This window comes from Camelus ferus, chromosome 14, assembly GCF_009834535.1.
Source record: "Camelus ferus isolate YT-003-E chromosome 14, BCGSAC_Cfer_1.0, whole genome shotgun sequence".
NCBI classification, from domain to species: Eukaryota; Metazoa; Chordata; class Mammalia; order Artiodactyla; family Camelidae; genus Camelus; species Camelus ferus.
In genome coordinates, this window is record NC_045709.1 from 54,482,820 (window position 1) to 54,503,253 (window position 20,434).

At 33.0% G+C, this 20,434-nt stretch overlaps 1 protein-coding gene across 1 annotated transcript in view; it reads left to right on the forward strand.

Moving 5' to 3' along the window:
- DACH1 (dachshund family transcription factor 1) overlaps positions 1-20,434 on the forward strand; it is a 397,183-nt gene that overhangs the window by 273,906 nt on the left and 102,843 nt on the right. Inside the window, 3 exon segments of the mRNA XM_032496887.1 lie at positions 12,364-12,435; positions 12,437-12,500; positions 15,875-16,009. Coding sequence (XP_032352778.1) covers positions 12,364-12,435; positions 12,437-12,500; positions 15,875-16,009 — 271 coding nt within the window.

The following is a 20,434-nucleotide window of genomic DNA, read 5'->3' on the forward strand; positions in this document are numbered from 1 at the left end:
TAAATGAAATAATAAAATTGAAACTTTTTAAATTCAAAAATGCACATTAAGTGGAAGATAACATTGTTAGACAAGCATCACATACAAGTGCATTTACACAATTCTCTCATTCTCTCTGTATGTATGTGGGGAGATGTGTATAACTTTAAATATGTGTATGTATATATATATTTTCATTCATATTATTTCATAATGTGTACTTAAATCAAAAGACTTTTAATGCATTGTCAGAATAGATTGTTAATTTTTGAACTAAGTAAAAGATACCTTACACTGCATTATCCGTATCTGACATAATTATTAACTTGTTTTTCTGAATTTAATATACATGAATTTGGGGGAGTCTCTGGAGCATGTTTAACATGAAAAGCCTTGTTACAATTCTCATTCATTGCTGGTGGAATGCAAAATGGTATGCCCATTTTAGAAGACAATTTGGTGATTTCTAACAAAACTAAATACATTCTTAACCATACAGTCATATGACTTTTACCCAAAAGAGTTGAAAATATCTCTATACAAAAATGTGCACATTCACAAATTTATAACAGCTATTTTCATAATTACCAAAGCTTAAAATTAACCAAGATGCTCTTCAGCAGGTGAATGGATATAAAAATTGTGTACATCCATGTATTATGACTTTGTTTTTTACCATTTGCTCAAAACGGATGGTCCTGGAGGGTATTATACTTAATGAAATAAGTTAGACAGAGAAAGGCAAACACTATATATTCACTTAAATGTAGAATCCAAAAAATAAAACAAATAAGCACATAGAAGAGAAACAGATTCATGGATACAGAGAACAAACTAGTGATTAGCAGAGGGGAGAGGAAGGGGGAGGGACAAAACAGGTGAAGGGGATTAGAGGTACAAACTACTAGGTAGAAAATAAATAAATTACCAGAATGTAATGTATAGCATAGGAAATATAGTCAATATTTTATAATAACTTTGTATGGAGAATAATCTATAAAAATATCTTATTACTATGTTGTATGCTCGAAATGAATATAATATTATAAGTCAACTATACTTCAAAAAAAAAATGACATTTGTTAAGTAACATCTGTGGTTCAACAACAGACCACAAGAAAAAATGAAATAGAGAAGACATTATTCACAGGTCCTGGAGGAAGTACTTGGCATGACTCAAGGGACCAGACAGGGATGTCAAGTCAGGGCCTGAGGCAAATGCCTTTACTAGGATTTTATGGGCGGGGCACTTTGGTGTTCCCAAGCTAGAGCGGGATTGGTCGATTCAAACCAGAAGAGTAGGGTGTTAAGCCTCCCAGTGGTCTTATCTAAGCAGACTGCCGATCACAAGGACTGTTGGGGAAGTCCTATCAGGGACTTACATTTGACCGGGACCCTATGGCAGCTGCTCATACATCTGTATGAAGGAGCCGGTATCACTTTAAGGTCCCTGCAGGCCACTTGGCCAAAACAAATGGGTGCTGAGGGAGCAGGACCACGGAGTAGCTTAGCTGAATTCTCATCACCATACAATGGAATATTATTCAGAGCGAAAAAGAAAGGAGCTATCAAGCCATGAAAAGGCACGGTGGAAACTTAAATGCATACTGCTAAGTGAAAGAAGCTACTTTGAAAAGGCTACCCACTATATGGTTTCAAGAGTAGGACTCTCTGAAAAATACAAAATTATGGAGATCCTAAAAAGATCAGTGGTTGCAAGTGGGTGGGAGCAGCAGGTGGCTAGATGGAGAATAGCGGGCTTCTAGGGCAGTGAAAATACTCTGTATGATACTGTCACGATAGATTCGTGCAATTATACATTTTGTGAAGACCCTGTTATTTTTATATCAAAAGTTGGATAATATGCAAGTAAGAATTTTCCATGTAATAATGGCCCTATAAACAAAGATGTGTACTTGTTCCTGACATCATGAATATCCTTAAAAGAGGGACATAACAAAAAATATCATAGGAGATAAACTACTAAAAATCTCCTTCCCTGAGAGAATGCTGGTGAATGCTACATTGTCATCAGTTGAAGAACTGAAAAGAGAACTTTTTAAAATTTTGAGTGACTTTTAGAGGGTTCTTCTTGTTACTAGATGATTTGTTTTTGTTTTTGTTTTGTATATAAATATAGTTTTATTGAAGTATAGTCAGTTTACAATGTTGTGTCATTTTCTGGTGTACAGCATAATGCTTCAGTCATACATGAACATACATATATTCATTTTTGTATTCTTTTTCACCATAAGTTACTACAAAATATTGAATATAGTTCCCTGTGCTGTACAGTATGAACATGTTTATCTATCTTATATATATTAGTTAATATCTGTGAGAATCAAACTCCCAATTTATCTCTTCCCACCCTCAAATACTGTATGATATCAGTTACATGTGGAATCCAAGAGAAAAAAAGGCAAAGAAACTAATTTACAAAACAGAAACAGACTAGATGATTTGTTAATCAAAGTATTGATGTGGAATTCAATTTATGATCATTTTTGATAATAGTTATTACTGAGAATTCAACATTCTCATCACCTCATTCATTTGAAGCAGTGTTTAGTAATCTCACATGGTACATATTAATCAAACTTAAGTTGAGGGAAGTTTTTGTTTTCCCAAAGGAAGTGGTTGGCTCTTATGTTACATTAAATAGTAAGGAGCCCATGTGGGTAAATAGAATCGTGCCTGCAAGTTTGTCTGCCTGAAAAGATTCTAAATATGAAGGCCAATTAAAAGTGAAATGTTAAATAGCAAAGATTTACCCCCATTGGAAGAATGACAAAACAAGAAAAAACAGCTTTTCAGGGAATCTTCCATGTGTGGGAATGTACAATTTACATTTTTTGAGAGTAATGACAAGACTTAAAATCAAACCTCAGCTTATAGGAGAATGGCGGTAAGAATTTGTAGGACAGAAGAGAAACAAAAACATAACTCTCAGAGTCACATATTTTAAGAAATATTTTTTGTTGTCTGTTTCTACGAAGTAAAGGAACTCCAGTGGTTTTCTTATAAACCTGTTGATGAAAATGTAGCTACCAGAACAAGCCGTAGAGCAGGGGCTGCAAGCAGCTGAACTTGGGTAGCAGCCACCCCGCTGCCAGTTTTTGTGTGGACTGTGGATTATGCATGATTTTACATTTTTTGAGTGGTTGGAAAAAAATCGAAAGGAGAAGAATTTTTCATGACATATGAAAGTCATATGGAATTCAAATTTTAGTGTCTGTAAATAAATTCTTTTTTGAAACTTAGCCATGGTCTTTAATTTACATAATGTTTATGGCTACTTTCATAGACAAAGGCAGAGTTGAATAAAATATTTGCTAGTTGGCTCTTTACAGAGAAAATTTGCTGATCCGTGAGTTCTGATTAACTCAAACTCATGTGAATCTTAGACTGTGGTTAATTGAAGCAGCACATACTAAACTCTCAAAACACTCTGGAGCCATAGGATTTTGCACTGAGAAAAATAAAAGCATTGAGGAAAAAAAAATTATATGGGGGAGGACCGTATCACTGTGATACTGTTATTTGCTTTAAATGCAAACCTCCATGATGGAGTATTGAATTTATATTGTCTCTGGTTGATTGTCTTGGACTACTGTAAATATTTTAGATAATTTTCAGGAGGGAGGAAAAGGATGCATTATTGTTTAGATAATAATAATTCTACCAGAAGTCCCTAACAGCTAAATGTCTGTAAGAATATATTAAAATATAACAAGTTCTCTATGTGTCTGTTTTGGACCAGTGAAACCCATATACTTTGACTATTTATTATTCATAGAGCATGAAGATGGGATGTTGGATGTTTTGTAATTCAGATTCCCCTGTGGTGGAGAAATCACTTTTGCATCCTCTCCACTCATTTTTATATCTCTATTTTGTAGGAGGCCTATTCTATATTCAGGAAAATTAAGCATGTTGGAGGTATTCATTAATCAAATTAAAATTTTTATCTCAATACCTTCTACTTTAACTTTATTGTATTTTCTAGGGAAGAAAAGAAGTCTACTAATTCTTCTGGGTCCTAACGTCGGTAAATATTTAGGTCCTCTATTGTGGTACCTGTCGTGTTTCTTTTCTCCAGATCAAATATTCTAATTTTTCCTGACAATCCTTTATCAAGCTTCTTGTCTGACCTTTTTTTAAAATAAGCCTTCTCCTCACCACTCTTCTCCTATAAAATATTCTAGAAGTGAACCTGCCGGTGAAGAGACTGGAACGAAAGAAAACCTCAGTTTGGATAATAGTTTTTTAAGTATACATTTTTATTTATTTACTTATCAGGGGGAGGTAATTAGGTTTATTTCTTTATTTCTTTGTTATTTTTTAAATGGAGGTACTGGGGATTGAACCTAGGACCTCATGCATGCTAAGCCCACATTCTACCACTGAGCTATAGCCTCCGCCCTGGACAATAGTTTATAAATGTAGTCATAGCTCACAACTTTTTTTGCTAGTTGAATGTGTGACTCAGTAGATTCCATGCATTTTTGACATGAAATTTTACTAAGCCAAGTCTATCTTTTGCTCGTATTAGGAATTTGCATTTATCCATATTGTTTTTTTTATCTTCCAGGCTCTTTAGATACTCTTGAGTGTTAACACTGAATTCTCATATTAGCTATTTATACCATCTTTGTATCATTTCCAAATTGTAAAAGGATGTATTACTTGTATTACCTTAAATCACTGAGGAAAATAAACAGTATAAATCAAGAGATCAATTCCTCTAGTCATGAGAGAATTCCTAATAGGCTGAAATGTTCTACTAATTGATTCTCTTTGGGAATCATTCATCAAGTAACCCCAACCCCCCCGAATGAATCAATATTTTTCTCACTTTTTATTTAACAAATTCACAATGATATCATAAGGATTTTGAAAAAAAATGGTTCTTGCTGAAATAAAAAGAAAATTGAAAAGCAGAAAGGCAGCATATTTTAGGGGTTTAAAACATGGATTCTGGAGGAAAACTTCTTGGGTTTCTATTCTAGTTCTGCCACTTCCTAGTCTTGCGACCTTGTTCAAGCAACTTAATAGCTCTGTCTTCATTTTCTTTTCTGTACAATGGGGATAATAACATTACCTCATCAGGTTGTTACAATGGGTAAAATTGTATTTATAAAATCACTGGAAATCTTTCAACACTGACATCATCTTCATCTTATCATTAGTTTAATTTTCTCCCCAGGTATTCACAATCATCTGCTTAAAAATAAGTTCTAGAATTTTATAGCCAACTGCATCCAGCTTATGAAATATAGTTACAAATATATTGTAAGGCTTTTCTTTCTGTCTCAGCCCTCTTATTCTTGTTCAACCTTTTTTACATCTAGCAAAAGTGTTGTGTTTCACTTTTGGGGAAGGCCGGTAGTTCCATAGTATACAAAGCAGATTTTTAAATGCGTTTTTTTTTCAGATTTCACTTTTCTTTATGGATAATGTTAAATTGTTTTTGAGAAATTTGGCAACATCCAAATTATTCTACATAGTTGAATAAGCATCTTTCTTCACAAGCCACCTTACAGGGTTTTTCTGAGAACAGGAAATATGACTTCAATTTGCTAATTTTCTCTACCAATCTGGTGTGAAAGAGAGCAAGAGAACTTAGAGACAGTTTATCATTTAAAGAATTAAACATTGAAAAAAAATTAAATATAATATATAAATGTTCCTTTCTCTAATACTGTCCTTCAAAGCAGGCCCTTAAAATACTGTATTATTAAATAGGACTTTACTTGTATGAAGTTCAAAATGTTTAGAACCAGAGTAACCCAATTTGCAAACTAGATTAAAATCTTAGAACAATGTCATGTACCTCATGTTTGCTTTTGGGTACAGAATACTTTATTTGGAGGGAACCATAAATAATTCTAAATGCATGCATCACTTTTAAATGGAATTTTTTAACAAGAAAAAACTATTTCATATAAAGTTGACTTGGTTTTAGAAAAACAGTTAAGTATGTTCTCTTCATGTTTATTTGGGTGTTGACATTAAATAGGAAGAGAGGATGCCAGCAAGGAAAAGAAGTATTAAAACACAACCACTGTTAAGGATACCATAATCAATGTATTAAAATCCATGACATACATTTATGAGTTTATAAAGTGATCCATGAGTTTATAATAATACTAAAATATAAACTCCTTGTTCACCTTTGGAGAATTCTAGGGAATTGATTCTTATAAAGGACAAATAAAGGTTTAAACAAAGGATGAAGGGGTGGCATCAAGCATTTTCCTGCCTTTCCCCTGCAGACTATCCCTCAGGATAACCAAATAATGCATGAGAGAAACTTTCTGTTCATAGAAATCTTCTAGCAAATAAATGAGTACAGAATGATATATTTAGAATTCACCAAACTGCAAGTCCTAATGAAGTGGTGAATCTAGGACAAGATTATCAGTGGTGGCCAGCATCACAAAATTCAATCAAGCGGACATAATGCCCTTCCAAAGGAAGCACACAGCACCATCTATGAAGTACTGTTGCCCCCAGATCAACTTGAGTCAAGCATCCAGATATAATTATGCCAGAAATTCAGAGGACAGAGGAACATAGAGACAAATTAAACCCATCAAGGGACTTTGAGCTGTTCATAGAGTTAGTGGCCTCTAAGAAACATACACAGTGTCTTAACTAGATTAAAAAAAAAATTGCCTTTATACATTTGCCATCAACAGAGTGATGCCAATGTCAACACTGGCAAGTCAGAACTTCCCTTTTTCTATTTGCTGTCTTCCCTTTAGTCTCTTCTCTTCCTCGACTGTAGGAAAGGAGGAATTTCTCTTTTAATTAAGATGATAATACTTATTATTACATAAGGCTGAGGTATCCTTCTGAGTCAAGACTGTATTTTGCTGCTTAAAAGTAACAATAGGATTTTGTATTACCAAATAGTAACCTGGAAAGTTACTAGGCTGCTTGAATTTTCATATAGATGTGGGGAAAATATAGTTCCTTACCAACACTGAGCAAAGTTTGAAGAGACAGTAGGGGAATAAAATTAAGTTATTTATGATCACACTCAGGTTCTACCAGTTTTCCCATTTAGCAAAATTGAGTATTTCTTGAGTATCATTATCAAAACAAATAAAAAGCTCTGTAAATATCCCTTGAAGCCTCAAATTAGACCTTTGAGTTAAGGGGCATTGATGGTGACTGCCTGATCTCCTACCAGATGCAAATATATTAGGATTATTTGTTTTGTTTTCCAAGAGTACTTTTTTAACATTTTCCTGAATCCAGAATTTCCAATCCTATGATGTATCCTTTCTGTTCACTTTTCCAGAATAAGAAAATCTGGATGTCACCATCTGTGTATCTGATTCCGGACCTTCACTAACAATATTTACTACTTTGTGATATATGCTCCCTCGGGGGAAGGGTTTGTGTCAGTTTTTTTTTTACTTATATGTAACTAGGGCCTAGAACATTGGCACACCTTAGATGTTTGGCAAACATTCTTTGAACAAATGAATTTAACTCTGTGTTGTCATAGAGCTCAGGAGTTGAGGTTTTATAAAGTGCTAGTCAACTTCAATGTTGCAAGTTAAAAGTTATGTCAGGGTAACATTTAACATTAGAATATCTTCTCCCCCCTTCTACAGCATTTTCAGTAAGGGAATCACTAACTGATAAACAGATGAAAATGAATATAATTAAAAAGAGATCAAAGATAAAGCTAAATGAAATAACCCTTTAGAGAAATTAGCTGTGATTATTGAGACTCCAAGAAAATATTTTAAATTGATAAAATATAATGCATTTTGTGGTGGAGACGAAGCAGCTGAGACAATGCATTTTTTTAATGTTTAATCATGTGCGTAGTGCTGACCATTTTATACTTTTTATTTTAAAATTTGAGAATTCATCATTTTAAATTCCACCTTTGATTCTGAATTATGGTGGAGACCAATACTTTTTAGTTTATCCAGAGGCAATAAATGTAGCTTTCCCTTTATTGTTATTCTGTTACCATTAGTTTATTAGTAAGACCTTTCTTTTTTTTTTCCCGTGAGAGTGTATTCCTCTTAAATTTTCATTTATTATTGTGGCTAGTTTTATAAAGATGGAACACTGCAAAAGATTGTGTTTTATTGATTGCTGGAGTTATGATGCAGGACTATAAAGCAGTGTGTTGAAATATTAGATTAAATATTCTTCCTCTTTGTCCTACTTCAGGGCCATCTTGGAGGTTAAAGGGATTTAACCTTTAAAAATGAAATGATAAATCCAGTTTACATAGTTTCCCTGTAGACATTGAACTACTTCTTTCTTATTATGTCTGAATAAAACTCATTATCTATTTTGTTTCAGTAATAATTATGAGATTCTCTCCTAAGCAATTCTTTACTGTCTCCATTATTCTCCATCTTATAATGTACTCTGGAAAGGCAAGCATATAAATACGATAAAAGAATTAAGCTGTTGAAATAAATTAATTTATTGTGCAACAATGTATTCAAATCTTACTTGCTCAATGGATTTTACTTTAATGAAGTTCTTCAAAGAACAATACATTATGTTCCAAAGATTGAAATTATACATTAAGTGAAATGACTGAATGTGTTGTCTCAATTTATAGAAAGTTTCAATTGAATACTTAAGCTTTTAAAGCATAAAAATTTGCATAAATTAAAAAAATTAAGTAAATGCATTAAATATTGTCCTTGTATCCTTTGTTCTTAGACAAAACAATATAATTAAAGTAAAAATAAGCTAGAGCTAAAATAAATACTATAATTTCTACTATATTTTCTAAACCTTAAATTGTGATTTAAGATATTTTACATTAAGATTTAAATCTAATATATTTTTGACTTAGTTTATTGTGTTACCTTTAGAGTAAAATTTTGAATGTATAAATGAATAAATGAATAATACCTGAATGAAAAGAATCATCAAGGAAAACGTTGACAATTAAAAACATTGACTAATGAAACAAGTGTTATATTTATGTGGAAAATAAAATAAACAAATAATTGCTTTTAAAGGCATAACCATTGTTACTAGAATTTTATGCATTAGATATTTAAGTGTTTTATGAGTTAAATATCTCAGGAAAAAATCACTTTCTCATGCTTTCCATTAATGCCACTGAGAAATCTATCATGATAGGAAACCCAGACTTGCAAAATGATTTTAGAGGGATTGATTTATTTCAAGATTGCACTTTACCTCTGTTTGGCTAAACATAGGCCACTGCAAATATGATCACTTACATAATTATTAAGAGGAATATTAAAACATATTGATGAATCAACATCGGTGTGAGTGAAATTTGAAGAAAATAGAATGGCTAATTTAGAATAGTTTTATTTATATAAAAATATAGCAATTTTTTTCCCAAAACATATACTATGTGCTTCCATGTTATCCAAGTGTTGAGTTATTTGTGTTAGGAACTATCTTTAAAGCTTAGACAAACTTGTGTGCCTCTTTATCAGAATTTGAGAAATCAGGATTAGACTCTATATGATGTATATCTGGTCATGTATGCAGTTAACTATAGGATAACTTATTCATACATCTATACAGACTACAAAGGAGTTCTACTATACTGTTTTATAAATTCATTCTCTATAATAAATACACAGATACTCCAAAAATGATACAAGCGTCAGCCTTTGACTGCTACACAGAAGCCAAGATTATCCTTTGATTAGTGATTGCAGAGACTTGATTTGAATCTTCTTGCCATTTTGATTAACAATTGTAGTATATTTTTGCAGTTGAATATATTCAAAAATAAAAAAAGAATAAACTATTGATACATGTAACAACTTGAGTGAATAGCAAAAAATTTTTGTTGTGTAAAAGAAGCCAGACACCAGGAAGTATGTACTACATGAGTCCATTTTTATGAAATTCTAGAACCAGCCAAACTACTTCCTGGTGATGGAATTCATAAAGTGGTTGCTTATGAGGATGGGAGGAATTGACTGGAAAGGGATACGAGAAATCTTTCTGGGGTAATGAAAATGGTCTAGATCTTACCAAACTCGTCAAACTGAACACATAATAAATGTGTAGTAAAGCTGCTTCAAGCTTTCAGGTGGGGGTGAATGTTAAGAAAGAAGACTTATAATTCAAAGTACTTTTAAATTATAATTAGAAGACAGGAAGTAACTTTTGGCATCCAGATATGGTTCCCTACTCTTTTAAATCATGATATATATGTTTGTTTCTTAGAAATTTAGGTCATTGCTTGCCATGTGAACTACAGAACCATTTAGAATCATAGCTCATTTAATTTATTTAGTTTTCAAAAATAACTGATAATGTGTTCATTTTTTCATGTTATTTAAGACATAGATTTGAAATTATGCACTGCAACTTTGGGAGTAGAATTTAGTTGCCTTTTTTTTTCCCTTTCCTTTTGGTACAATATTGTTTGATCTCGCAAACTATTGTGAAATTTCTTATGGGACTGTTTTTTATTCCATGGAATATATATTGGGAAACTATTTTATGTATGGGTTTTGGAAGAGGGCTTCTATTCATTTTATTTGCCATGATCCTCAAGAATGAATCCTCAGTATATCTGTTGAAGATGTTTATTGCCAATGTGCAGGACTGAAAAATTAAAAGGGTATGAGACACGTGGTCCTCGGTCTTGGAGGCACATTAAAATAACTCAGAGAGCCTTCAAAAACACCAATGTCTGGGCCTTACTTCAGACTCAGTATATAAGGCTCCATAAGCCAGGTGGCTTAAAACAAAAGGAATCTGTACCCCCACAATTCTCGAGTCTAGAAGTCTGAAATCAAGATGTCAGCAGTGCCATGCTCCTGCTGAGATTCTGGGTGGAATCCTTCCTGGCATCTCCAGAGTTCCTGATGGTGGCTGGCAGCCCTTTGCTGGCAGCTGCAGAGCTGCCTCATCTTCACATGACATTTTTCCTTCGTTATCTTCACCATGTTTTCTTGTAAGGACGTCAGTGATGTTGGATGGAGAACCCACCCTACTTTAGTATGACCTCATGTTCACTAATTTTATCTGCAGAGACCCTGTTTCCAAATGCTCACATTCCTAGAAATTGGGGGTCAGGACTTCATTTGAGGAGACACAATTCAACTCATAATACTCAGTAAAGCCAGAATCTCTTGAGAGTGAAGCCCAGGCATAAGCACTTAAAGAATCTCCCAGGTGATTCTAATTCAAAGTAGACCTGCAAACCATCACTAGGCTAAAGGATCTTTTGAGACTGAAAACATACGCTACCCCCTTTCTCTGTTAGTATCAAGCCTTGAGCTTGGCTTTGTTTTCCTATTACATTAGCCTTTGATATTTTGAAAACAGCCTCCTAGAGGCCAATTCCATCTTAGAACTTTCTTTCTTTTCAAATATCTGCTTTTTAAATATCTGCATCTTTGCACTCCGATAAGGAATCATTTACCTGTTATTTGTGATGTATCATGTATCAGTTTACTTACACTTCCCAGTATTTCTGAATTATTGAAAAGACAGTTCTCCAAGGCCTGTGTGTGTTGATATCTGAAGGTATAAATATCTTGTTGTGCCAAGAGGAAAATGTTAACAAATGAGTATCTTATTTCTTAAACTGTAACTCCATTTGTAATAGCTCATTGGAGACAGTTATACAGTATGTTTGCACATTAGTCTCATGGGGAAGGTGCAGGGCTTAACAGGGAAGGTACAAGGTGGGACCTGAGTGTTAACATAGAACAGTATCAGGAAACATGACACCAGGTTTCCCTGGGGTACAACTAATACATTTTGCATGAATTTCCCCTCATATATTTGTGTGGTTGCGCTGGTGCTAGGAATCTGAGAATTACGAGAATCAAAGAAAATTATTCCAATGTTAAATCATAATAGACTTCCATGATGCCTTAAAATGTGACCGTCCAACTATACCCAGAGCAGCGCCATAATGAAAGAGCTGTTAAAAACCCCTCTGGTGTTATTTTCATGGTCTGTCATGATGATAATTTGTGTGTTAAATGATCCTAGACACTTGCTGAAGCAATGGAATATATTTCAAGATTTTTTTTAATTGATAATTATCTAGAATTAAAACCTGCTTTGTTCGGTTACTTCTTTATTGTCTAATGAATTCTAAACTGGTTGTCTTTTTTGGCCTCTTTTTAATCCAAAGAGGGGATTGATATTTGCCCTTTATACAGTGATGCTCAGCTCTAGAACCTTGCCTTTCTAGTCTTTCCCTATTTGGGCTTGGCTCAAGATAAAGGGTGTCTTTTAAAACAGTTCAATGTTGATGAAAAAATGTGTTCATCTTCCCATGTCTAGAGTATTAAGGAAAAAACCAACACTCCTGAAGCAAAGGTGCAGTGTATTTATGTCTTTTCCTCCCCTCTTCCTCCCTTGGTGCCGTAGGAGCGGGTTCCCGACAGCCCCTCCCCTGCCCCGTCTCTCGAGGAGGGCAGAAGGCCTGGCAGCCACCCATCAGTCGCATCGCAGCAGCAGCGTGTCCAGCTCCCCGGCCCGGACTGAGAGCTCTTCTGACCGAATCCGTAGGTCTCATCCTTCCACTTGTCACCGTTTTAAACTTTATTAGGTGCAGCTGGCTTTTCTAATCAAAATGCCCTCATTCCAAATGGATCTCAGATGTATCATGTTCTGAAGCTCGGTAGCAATAACCATCTCTCAAAGTTATGGTTCCCAGTTTGCAATATCGTGAGGTATGGTACTACATTAACAGGTTCTGATATAAACTCCCTCTCTTTGATGCCACACATAAAGATTTGAGCTATGAAACAGAGAAAGTAAGTAACCTTCTAGATTAGTTTCTGAAGGAAGCACCTCCAACTCTCAAGTATCTAGCAACCACATAGACTGTTGATGGAGAGTATTCATCTTCATTCCTTTAATCTCATCTCTGCCACTTTAAAAAATTCACTAATTTTTAAAATTCATTGTTGTCTTGACGAAGATATCTACAAAGAGGAATAAAAGAAAAAGAATTCAAATCAATTGATTTTTTAAAAAAGCATTTGATAGTCATTCAGATGATCAATAGATTGTAGAGTTTTGAAATTGGTTAAATTTTAGGATTTAAATTAGTCACAGTCAATAATGCTCTGACTGTTATTGTTGTCTGTTATTATTATTAAAATGGAAGAAGTAGGGTTATATTTTATTTCATGATCACATTTTCAGATATTTAATTGTGGTCTTCACTGCCAAGAAAATTAGGAGTCAAGTTAAAATGCCATTCTGTTAACTGGTCATTGAGTGTCTGTACAAGAATCTAATATTGTTTTACCAATAAAATGAAGCATATTAACAGTGACTACCTTGGTTGATAAAACCAATACTTACCATAATGTTTACAGGATTTAGTTATTATTTTATAAAATCATGCTTACAGTATAAACTTTATCTAAGTACACAAAATTTATTGAAGTTATTTGGTTTTTGAGATTATTTTCATAATAGAGAAAACTTTTCCTAGAAAATAGCTTTCTAAGTTATAAATAAAAGTTTGCATAGAGCAGAAATTCTCAATACCTATACTGTAGAGGTAGATAACTTAAATATTAGGTTGAATTGTATGAAATAAATGTATTTTTTAAAATAATCATTGACAATTATGTAGCTCAAGATAATTCTAAATATGAATACTCATTTGGCCTGTCTAAAACATATTTCCGTAAGTTTATAAGAGATGGTTGTAACTGTTTGTTAATAAAAATGGATATATCACTGGATAATCATTCCCAAACCTATTATATTTCTGAGGCTGGTAAACTCCAGTTCCCACTACTTCAAATAATTTTTCAAATAAAATATTTTCTTAATGCATTTGTGCCATGCTGACACTAGAACGGGAAATTTGATGAATATTTAGTTTCATTTCTATTGCCTTTGTAAGATGTTGCCATTGGAAAGGTAGTGTCCTAGAAAAAGAGAATTATTTATTTTTCATACTTCTTCAATGGAAATATGGACAAATAGGGAAAGTTTTGAGTTTTGCTATATATTTATTTTTAATCATATATTTTTTTATTCTTGATAGAAACACAGTAATAATTTTTGCACGTGTGGAAATAAACATATAGACACCCATGCACACACATATACTACACATATGCACACCCATATATATCCACGTATATACATACATGTGATCATATATTCACATTTATTTTTAACATGTTATGTTAAAATCATTTTAGACTTACATAAAAATTTCAAAAATAATAAAAAATTCTTGAGTACTCATCATCCAGTTTCACTCACTCAGTCGATCCCTCTGGAAGACATACCCCGATAAGGACACAAGGCCACCTTAGCATCCTTACTATAGGCATTGTGCTTCTTTACTTCAAATACTCCATTGTTTATTTTCTACAAACAAGGAATTTATTTCTTTTTAATCTTTTACAATGATTAAAATCAGGAAATTAAGATCATTATAGTACTATTCTCTAAGCAACATACCTTATTCAAATTTCACCAAATTTCCCACTAATATTTTTTCCTTTTATATTTTTTTTCTTCACTTATATTTTTAAGAACAAGAGGCACTTCTTTCCCATTTCAAAGTCCAATCCAGGATCAGAGGTCGGAATTACTCATCATACACCCTTAATGTTTTTTAATCTGAAACAGTTCTTCAATCTTTTTTATCTTGCAATACCTTGATATTTTTGGAGACTACAGGCCATTTACCTTGTAGAATGTCCCTAGATTTGGAATTTTTTGATATTTTCTCATCATTTGACTTAGGTTATGTATTTTTGGCAGGAGTGGCACAGACATGACACTGTCCTTCTCAGTGGGTTATTTCAGGAGACATATTTCTCCAATACTTGTGATAATTATCACTTGACTCAGGTGGTGACTACCAGATTTCTCTCCTGGACAGTTACTTTTAAAAAAATTTTCAAACCTTTGTAGATAAAGTATCTTGTTAAGTAAGAGATATCTTAAAACCATATAGATATTCTATTCTTCATCAAACTTTCCCTTCACAAGTTTCAGAATCATTCACTAAAGATTCTTCCCTGAAACAATTCTTACTATGATGATTTCCAAGTGGTAATTCCTAATACAGTCATATATATTATTTTATATACATTTTAAAAATCTACATTATTCCAGTGATAGTAAAGGCTTTATGGAATGACTTTTCTTCAAAATGTTTGCACAAAACCTAGATTCTTATGGGCAATTTATTAAGAAACTTACTGACTGGATTGTGAAAATCATAAGGGTGTTGATTATCTACATTATCATTTCAGAAGTGACAGGTGACTCTTAAGAGTTTAAGAAAGGAATTTTTTTTGATCATCCAGCCATTTAGCAGATATTAATTGGGCACTTTCATTTTGAAATTTGAGTTCAAATCCAATTTTTAGAAAAGTACTTCAATATCTGTGAAACTTTGTGCTTTGTGGATTAGAATAGAATATTGAAATAGTTATTTCCATGCCTTAACTTCTTAAACACTCTCTTTGCCCTCACATGTCACTAGTATTTTTCAAAATTATGTTTTAACACAATGTTAAAGAGTGTTCTAATGTGAAGACTGTAGTTCTTGCAGAGTTAAGAAAAGCTGTATGCTCAGGAAAGACACTAGATAAAGCTTGAATACGTCATTGGTAGTGGTTGTAGTGGTATGACCAATTCAAAAGTATTTCAGACATTAAAAAATATGCATATGACATAAAATAAGATCAAATAGTCTCATTTTCGGTATTTTTCTGCTTTTCAGAAAATTGTCAGTTATCAATTCTCCCAATGTTCAACTTAGAGATAGATTATGATTTTAAAGTTAGACCATTACATTTTATTTACTTCTGAGTCCAAAAGAGTTTAAGTAAGTTATTTAAACACTATGTGCTGTGGTTTTGTCTTTTTTCTCTTGTTTCTGGCTTGACAGCTGTCCATCAGAATGGGTTGTCCATGAACCAGATGCTGATGGGTTTATCACCAAACGTACTCCCTGGGCCCAAAGAGGGAGATTTGGCTGGTCATGACATGGGACATGAGTCGAAAAGGATGCATATTGAAAAAGGTAACATATGATTATGTGGCTTTGTTCTTCCTGCTCAACATATGAACTAGATTTTAATCACAGAACAAAGTATATTTCAAGATCACATTAAAAGAAGGCATATAACTATTTTAAAAACCTACAATATTAAGTAAAAATTAAGCTTATTCAACAAAAAAGAAATACGAATGGTTTTCTCTTAAACCACAGGTAAGTGTTAATTTATTTTCCGGTACATTAAAACAAAAGAGGAGACAGAATTATTTGTATTGTTCTCTTTCAGTTCCTGAAAGTCTACAGTTTATCTTTCTCCATGCCTTCAGGGTCAGGTGTCATTTTTGTTAGTGTGATAGAGCAACAACAATATACAAAGGATCATTATGAATATTTTTTGGATTGAAAAACACATGGTCATTTGATCAACCAAGAAATACAGTGAATCTTATCAAATGATGTACTAGTATTGTTTCAAAAGTGTAGACAAAGCCCCGAGTGTGCAAAGCTGTGAAAGTTTCCTATTTACATTTCATTTTCATCAGCCTAACTCACTTTCACAGGCAAAAATGTGTATTTTCATGCCCTATTTCATGAAGTACTTTCATGAAGAACTGGAGCTATTTTAACATGCATGTTGGAAATCTGTGCTGGTGGATGCAAATTCTTATTTTCAAATAGTAAATTTAAACTGGGGATATAGGAGCCCTGCCATATCTTTTTTCAACTTAATTTAATATTTTAAAATTTTGTCAATATAGATCAGGTACTTTGACTATCTTTTTTGACATCAGTATCAAATAATCAGTGTCATGAAAAGGATTGTTTCCATAGGAAAACATAATTACACAAAAGGCCCAATTAACATGCTATGAAAAAAGAAAATAAATAAAATTAGACATTTAAATAATTGATCAGAAAGAAATGATTGGAGAAAAACTAAGTGAAGAGGGGGCAGTCTTACAAAAAAGTGAAAATACTTACTACATAAACATTTTTCCATTCAACAGGGAAGCAGCTCTGCTGAGCCCTTAGGGAGAAAGAATACAATATTTCTGTAAATTAGATTATCTGCATTATGGACTATTAATGAGAAAATGATAATCTTTTCTAGGATGCTAACTTGCCAAAATCCAGGCATATTTGAGAGATAGCAGCATTAAAGCAACTTTATACTTATTTATTTTGAAATTTGTTATCAAGTATTATTACTAAACCAGGTGGAGCATACACAATTGCATCAGTGGGCCAAACTTGAGTTTTAATTAAGAATATTTCAAGATAAGAATTCATTGTTTGAGTTAAGCAGCCATTCTCTACTAAGGTTCTGTGAAAGAATGAAGCCCTATAAAGCATGATTTCAGTGGCTTGTTTCTCAGCTTTCTCATGGATGCTGTATACATGGCTAGTTTCACTTGAAATGCATCAGAGAGAAATTTTGTGATGTGCAGTGGATGTCAGGATATTAGGGCTTAATTTTCCTGAAGAACCTTGGTGAAGACTGGTTGGGAGTGACACACAAAAGCCCAGAGATGGTAGTGAAGAGAATGTGACCGATAATGTGATTGAAATAATGAGTCTCACGGGAATTTTTGGTGGAGCTCTTTCTACAACCGATGTCTCAAGTTGAGTTGACCTCTGATTTTTGTTACTATTTCTTTTTTCACTAATCGTGAGTTCTGTCTGCCCACTTGTCCATCATCTGTCTGTCTCCCTCCCATCTGTTACTATTACTACAATTTTACCATCGTGGAGCCTTCCCTGAGATACCATGCTAGGTAGATACAGGGCTCCCACCTCTGGTTTTCCTGTAGGCCTGCCCTCCAAAATCTTCATTCTAACATTTGCCCTGTTGTTTGGAAATTATGTTTCCATTGACTTGTTTCCAGTACTAGACTGTAAACTCCTTGGAGTCGTGTGTGTGTTACATTGGCTTTAGACAACCTATAGATGTATATTGATCTGAGCTGAATGTCTAGGAAGAGTCTAAGAGATGGTGAAGGTAAGTTAAAACCGTGATGATGGAAGGCAAAAGGTGGAACTACATAAACTGTAGAACATGCATTTATATGAAACAGTAGTGTGTTCTGGCTATGAATATACACACTTTCTCTATCGCTGATAATACTTCCTAACACATCTTCAAGTTTTTAAGATAGTTTTGCTGTCAGAAAAAAGACCTTGCCAATATCCTAACAGTTTTAAAGTTTTTTAATGTATATTTTACAAAGGAAAATAAGTTTTTATTTTAATATTCTCCCTAGGAATGTGAAACTACCAGTGAACTCATCGTATACTTTCAAATGATAGTTATGGGATCGTGGACAATATAATCGATTTTGATACTCATAGAATGTGCTTTATTATATGATGCTTTTTTCTTGTAGGCACTCTCCTTTTTATCTGTTTTTCAGCATACTGAATTAATGGTAAATATTCATAGGCTTTCTAGATTGATAGGGTCTACTAAATTAAAAATTGTTTTCTTTCGTGAGTACATTTATCATGTGCCTCATACTAGCCCTGTAACTTCCTTACTACACACATCTGTAGTAAAACAAGTGACTTCATTTGGAGACATTTGCAGAGAAATTAATTATATGTTTGTGTCATTTTCGGCTTGGACTTCTTAAATATAATTTGCTGCCTACCACTTTAAATCATTCAAAACACAATAATTCTTAAGAAAACATTGATGTTAAGAATAGATACCAAAATGAATTTGTATGCTGAGAATCACTGTGGCGTAAAGTGTTAACCATCAGTAACTTTTAAGCATTTTTAAATCTTCTTAATATTAAAAAGCTATTATTGCCTTCACTCTATTAGACATAATATTTAAGTCACTGTTAGTTGAAGGAACAGTGGCTTTGCAGGCATAAGAATTCAGAAGTACTAATGCTGAGTAAAATTGCTCCTTATTTTTTTAAAATGAAAACACTTTAATAGATTTTTGAATCTAGGAAGAGTTTAATTAAAGTGCATTCAAAATATAAATATAAAAAAATGAGTTAGTGTATCAAGAAGTAGTAGACATGTAATATTGTTTCTGTCATCCTGAGTGTTAAAAAGAAATGATTTTAATAAGTAGGAATTTTGACTAAAATTAGGAGTTTGTTCGAGATATGTACTGAGGGAAAATATGATACAGCTTAGAGCCTCAAAAACAACTCAATGTCTTCTAACTTTTCCAAATATATTCCAAGTTCTCTAGTGCTTTCTGGATTTTAAAAACATTGCTGATCTTCACCCTCAATCTAAATTTAGTGGAATAGGTGGTACTAATTGACAAATTATATAATTAAGCTTTCTGTTTCTTTATGCTGTACTTCTCTGTTTATCCCCCGAAAATTTGTGCATCAATGCAGATTTAGTGTTAACTCTCTCATGCGTAATTTGTTTCTTGGTTTTTCTTAAATTGCTTAATTTGCTTCTATTTTCAACCAGTTTTTAGCAGGTTTCATATTTTGCATATAGTTTCATATGCACGTTTTTGTTACTATGGAATTTATCTAATTTTTTGCTTACCAAAAATTAAATATATGATACAGATAACCCTATAGTATCAATTTTTTCCAGTTATAGGAAACGTAAGCATTAATAGTTGGAACTAACCACTGAATACCTAATTTATGGTAGTGTATTTCAGTCCTGGACTAAATGTACCAAAATGACATAATCATTTGGTAAATATTTACGGAGTGTCAGATATGTGAAATAAACCATATGAAATGTAAAAACTTCCCTTTTTCTTTCTCTCTCTCTGCTACCATTGTACACATTTTTTTCTTCATATATATTCTAACTTTCCCTAAAGTCTCTTTCCTTTATCTGTTATCATAAAAAATATGAAAACTTTCTCTCATTGGTGACTCCTGCCATTTTAGAAGCAGGAATAATTTAAGATGAAGCAGGAAACATAGGGGATTTGCTTCAGGCCATAAAACATTTATTTTGCCACATATTCTGCTTGGTGGGCAGTGTTCAAGATTTCCAGTGGTTAACAGACTTGTACAGAAGGTTCTTACTTTGGTACTCTCAAGGACAGAGCACTAAAAGTAATAAAGTAGTGAGCAAACTGGCCATCTTGAGATTTTCTCTTGTTAATGTTTTATTTTTAGCTTCCAACCTTGTGGATCATTTTCCTACAAAACATCTTTTTAAAATAACTGCCATCACTTTTCTCCCATTTGTGGAAATAATTTTTGGAATATATTCCCTTTTGCACATTTCTCACTGTTTAACATTTTAATTTTAGGATTGTCCTCAAAAATGACTTTCTTTTTTAAATCCTAGATTGACATTATACAAGTTAATTAATAGTACAAGTCATAGACACGTATATCACAAATCTGAATCTGTTAGTATCTCATGTGACTATGTAGATATGCATAGAGTGAAAACCTCTTTTTTCTTTTTAAGAGAAATTTCAATTTTTTTAATGGAGGTACC